This window comes from Fulmarus glacialis, unplaced genomic scaffold (genome assembly GCF_000690835.1).
Source record: "Fulmarus glacialis isolate BGI_N327 unplaced genomic scaffold, ASM69083v1 scaffold31517, whole genome shotgun sequence".
Lineage (NCBI taxonomy): Eukaryota > Metazoa > Chordata > Aves > Procellariiformes > Procellariidae > Fulmarus > Fulmarus glacialis.
The window spans coordinates 1-5,013 of record NW_009221798.1 but is presented as its reverse complement, the minus strand read 5'-3'; the positions used below and the strand labels follow the sequence as shown (position 1 = coordinate 5,013).

Genomic DNA, 5,013 nt, shown 5'->3' with positions numbered 1-5,013 from the left:
GTGTGCGGGCAGCAGCCGGGCGGGCGGCTGAGCGGAGCGCAGGGGGCTGGTGGCAGCACGCTGGTGGAAAGGCTACCAGGAAAGAAAAGTCATTCTGGAACAAGTTTTGCTTTTTAATTGTTTTTTGGAACAAAGGCTTGTCCAGAATAGATGAAAACCTGAGCGGAGAAGCCCGGCAGGACTCGGGCAATGATGCTCTCTCAGTTCAGGGAGGGGCAGAGCAATAGCACACGCAGGAAGATTTCTTTGCATCATTCCCCTTGTTTAGCAAACACAGCTCCAGACACCAGCAATACTGTTATCTGGCAGGAGCACTTCTCTAAACCCCTTCAATCATTCTTAATGGCCAGAACAAATTTTCATCAAAAATACCCTCCCAGAACAATGTTTGTTTTCAAAATACAGCTTTGTTTGGCCGGCTGTACCGTCTTCATTGGCTGGAGGGAGATAAAAGGGAACGATCGCTTGGCTGAGTAACTCAGATCTCTTTTCAAGGGAAGCGGCACATGGTCCAGAAGGAAGGCAAAGGAAACAGGTTTGCAGTTGTTAGCCTCGTGCTTTCTCTGTTCAGTGTGCGCTGCGAGGTGAGGAGACAGGTCTGTTCGCCGGGGAGAAGCTCCAGGTAGTGAGAAAACACCCAGTGTATCTCCCCGCAGCCAGAGGTAAGAGATTTGGGCTGGGACTAGTGATGTGAAATGAACCCGTAGGGCAGGGGAATGGGATTTCTCATCATCCAGTTCAATTTCTGAACTGCAGCCATTCTAGGTCTCCTCTCAGGAGAATTTTTCTCTGTGCGTATTCTTCAGTTTTGACAAAAAGCTATGTTTTGTTGCAGCTGCATTTTGACTGAAAAACTTGGAGTAGCTCTGGAAAGTGAATATGTGACTTAACCAGACTGAAAAAGTAGGATGCTTTCATTCTGCAGATTGGAGCCCCTGTGATGGGCCTGTTTGATGCAAGCCAGCAATGTAATTTAAAATTTTGAAATGTTAAAGGAAAAATGATTTTGCAAATTACCTTCCCTACCCGTGTGTTACATTCCTAAAGCATCACTTGGAATATCTCAACATTTTCAAAACAGTTTTTACTTAAGTGGAAGCGTCACCAAGAAATGCAGGCTTCCTGAAGAAGTTTCAGTTTCAGTGAAATAATATTGTCTGATCTTACCCCATCCTGCTGCTCTGTTTCAGAACAAGAGGTATGTTAGGAAGGAGCACAGGGGTCTGTAGCTCTGACCCTGATGTGGGCATCTGTCCAGTGTGAATGCAGTATAAACTGTGGTCTCAGGGTTGTGGTTGATCAGGTCCATAACTGAAAACAAAAAAATAACCGGCACCATGGGAAAGTGCTTTTCTGTTTGATTTGTCTGAGGTTATTTTCCTTTATTCATTTATCCATGCAATCTGCATGAGCCCTGGAGCTAAGCAAAGCACATTATGTACATGACTGTGACACTTCATGGCTATCTTCTCTCCTGCCTTAGCTCTCCTGGTGCAATGGAGGACACATCAAGCCAGAAGTCAGGACAGAGCAAAGATGCACTGGGCTCCCTAATGCCAGAAGAGAGTCCTGCCAATTTTATACATGTCAAATTGGAGGAGTATGAGCCTGCAGACTTCAGCACCAAGGAACTCATCTTAAAGAAAGCCAGAGAGGTCTGCGCATGCAATCATCAAACCATCATCACCTTCTTCTGTCGGCTGTTCCCGGTGCTGGACTGGCTTCCCCGTTACAACGTCAAGACGCAGTTGCTTGGAGATGTCATATCTGGGCTCCTGGTGGGGATAGTTGCCATCCCTCAGTCCATCTCCTACTCCCTCTTAGCCAACCAGGATCCCATCTATGGAATCTACACCAACTTCTTCTGCAATATCATCTATGTTGCTATGGCCACTTCGCGCCATAACTTCGTGGGCTCCTTCGGCATCCTGTGCCTGATGACTGGGCAGTCTGTGAACCGGCACCTCCAGCTAGCAGGGTACAGTGACGGCAGCACTGGCTCTTCGCTGGTGGGCAACTCCACCTCCTCCGGTAACTGGACAGGTGCCTGTGACAGGAGCTGCTACGCCATCACGGTGGCCCTTTCCTTAAGCTTTCTGGTCGGTTTTTACCAGGTACAAATGTGCGCTGTTGTGCTCTTTCTTCTCTGTCCTTTCCCTGCTAGGACTTCTCTGGGCTAAAGATCTCTAAGCTCAGTCTTGGTTCAGACCTACAAGCCATGAGAAGCCTTTCCTGATGTGACTAGGCCCCAACACCCTTGAATCAAATGTAGTAATTTAGAAACCCCCAGACACGGCTGAATGTAGGGTTTTGCTTCCCCCCATGTGGTAGGCCAGGTCCTTGGATGTGTCTGGAACATCCTTAGGCTCAGACACAGCAAGGGAGGAGAAGGAACTGTGAACCACCTTCCCACCACCCCAGTCCTGGAGCTGGGCCGGCTCCTGGTGCAAGTTAGAGCAGGTTTGGGGCTGGCAAGAACAGCCCCCAAGGACCCTGCCATCAGCAGGGCTCCTTCAAAGGCCGTGCTCCCTGGCAGTGTCCCCACTGCCTGGGCCTAGCTGTCGCTGAACAACTTCAGGCTCTTTCACTGGGACAACTAAAATTCAGTGCATCACAACGGTTTTATGCCACCGAGTGATACTCTGAGCTGCTTTGATGGGGCTGCTGCCTGGACTTTCAGTGTTAACTGTGTGCCCTTATTGCTTGTAAGGAGACAGCGGCAGGGACCTTGTAGCGTCTTTGTATGGCATCTCTAGCCACAGTCGAGTGTTACAGGTAGGTCTCTTTAGTGTTTCATACCCCAGATTAACTACTGAAGACAAAGTCCTCTGCCTCACACTGAATGCTTAGCAGACAGAATAGCCAGAGCTGCTAAAGTGGAAGCAAACTGACATAAATTGCCAGCCACCTCTTCCAGCCCTTCTCATTGATGCTAAAGGTATGGCTGGCTTGCTTTTCAGATCCTGCTGGGGGTTTTACAGCTGGGCTTTGTGGCTGTCTACCTGTCAGAACCTCTCCTCAGTGGCTTTGTGACCGGCTCCAGTCTCATCATTATCACCTCCCAGATGAAGTATCTCCTTGGATTGAAAATCCCTCGTCATGAAGGAGTGGGTTCCTTCATCCTGACGTGGGTTGACCTTTTCAGATACATCCAGAACACCAATATCTGTGACCTGGTCACCAGCCTGGTTGCTTTGGCCATCATAATGCCTGTCAAAGAGATCAATGATCGGTATAAGGAGAAGATGAAGGCCCCATTCCCCATAGAGCTGCTGGTGGTCATTGTAGCCACAGCAATATCTTCCTACTTTAACTTCGAAGAGCGATACAAGTCTGCTGTTTGTGGGGATATCCCTACTGGTTTCAGGAAACCCACTCTACCAGATATAAATCTGTTTTCCAGCCTGGCAGTTGATGCTCTGCCCATTACTGTTATTGGCTTTGCCGTGACTGTCTCCCTGGCGGAAATCTTTGGCAAAAAGCATGGCTATGCTGTCCGTGCCAACCAAGAGATGATTGCCATTGGCACGTGCAACCTGATCCCTTCTTTCTTCTACTGCTTTGTCAGCTCTGCAGCCCTGACCAAGACTCTGCTGAAGGAGTCCACGGGGACCCAGACCCAGGTTTCTGGCCTGGTCACCTCCTTGGTGCTGCTGCTAGTGCTGCTGTGGATTGCCCCGCTCTTCTACTCGCTGCAGACCTCCATCCTGGGGGTGGTCACCATTGTCAACCTGCAGGGGGGCCTGAGGAAGTTCCGTGATACCCCCCGCATGTGGCAGCTCAGCAAGCTGGACACCGTGGTGTGGTGGACAACCCTGCTGTCCTCCACGCTGATCACCACGGAGATTGGGCTCCTCGTGGGCGTCTGCTTCGCTCTGCTCTGTATCATCTTCCGCACGCAGAGACCCAGGGCCACGCTCCTGGGCAAGGTCAGCAACACGGAAATCTATGAGGACCAGTCCACTTACAAGCAGCTCAGCAGTATTGCCAACATCAAAATCTTCCGCTTCGAGTCATCCCTCTACTATGCCAACAAGGACTATTTCAAGACTGTTCTCTACCAGAAAACTGGGGTAAATCCTATCCTGCTGGCTGCTGAGCACCACAGGGCAGAGGCCCAGGCAAATGCAGACACAGGCAACTGCAAGAGCTTTTTTGGCACCAGGTTTGACTGCCTGAAACAGGCCAAGAAAAGGGCTGAGAAGCCTCCAGCAGATGCCTGTCCTCCCTCCATAGATATGCACACCTTAATCCTTGACTGTGGGGCAATGCAGTTCATAGATACTGTGGGTCTCTCTGTGCTAAAGGAGACACATCGTGACTATAAGGAGATTGGTGTCCAGGTGCTCCTGGCCAACTGCAACCCTTCCACCCGCCAGCAGCTCCGGGAGGGAGGCTGGGCTGGCGAGACAGACAGTGGTGGTCAGCTGGCTTTCCACAGCATCCATGATGCTGTGCAGTTTGCTGAATGGCGGTACCATGTGCAGCAGGAGGAGAGCAAGGAGAAAAAGGATGCTCTCCTGGATCCTGAAGACCTGAACTTGCAGGCATCTTTGTAGACCTGTGTGTGAGGAATGATTTCTAATGGGGATGGGCTTGATATCTACTTGAGAGTAGTTTTAGTCTTTGTGCAGTCAGAGCATGCAAAAAAGACTTCGCCGAACTGTCAGCAGCAGGCAAAAGGATTGGGGAAGGTGTGGATTTCAGGAGAGATTGCCAACAGGTAAATAATCTGAGAGGCGTTTCAAGGTCTGTCATGTCGGTAAAGAGCCTGGATGGCTTTTAACTCTTCTCCTTTCTGGAAAGGGCTGTGACGGCAAGAGTTGCCGTGCAGGGAGACGGGACGCCAGACTCTGCCCCCCCCCAGCAACTCCCACTAAAGCGCCTCCCCCCCCCGCTACGCCGCTTTCCAAATGAAACACCCCGCGGCCAGGGTCACCCCGCCAGCGGCGGCCCGGCCACCCTGCTCCGCTCCCGCACGGACACGTGTCTCGCGTGGGCACTGGGGGGCAC

General features: G+C 50.9%; 1 protein-coding gene across 1 annotated transcript; it reads left to right on the top strand.

The window, feature by feature from the left end:
• Window positions 1-1,496: 1,496 nt before the first annotated feature.
• LOC104079261 (sulfate transporter-like) lies at window positions 1,497-4,559 on the top strand. Its single transcript, XM_009581236.1, has 2 exons — window positions 1,497-2,114; window positions 2,961-4,559. Exons 1-2 carry the CDS (start codon window positions 1,497-1,499, stop codon window positions 4,557-4,559), a joined length of 2,217 nt encoding a protein of 738 aa, XP_009579531.1.
• The last annotated feature ends 454 nt before the right edge of the window (window positions 4,560-5,013 follow it).

Excerpts from the sequence above, each read along its gene's own strand:
- LOC104079261 (XM_009581236.1), top strand. The coding sequence starts at position 1,497 with ATGGAGGACACATCAAGCCAGAAGTCAGGACAGAGCAAAGATGCACTG. Across the intron at positions 2,115-2,960 it reads TTCTGGTCGGTTTTTACCAG|ATCCTGCTGGGGGTTTTACA; the intron begins GTACAAATGTGC and ends CTTGCTTTTCAG.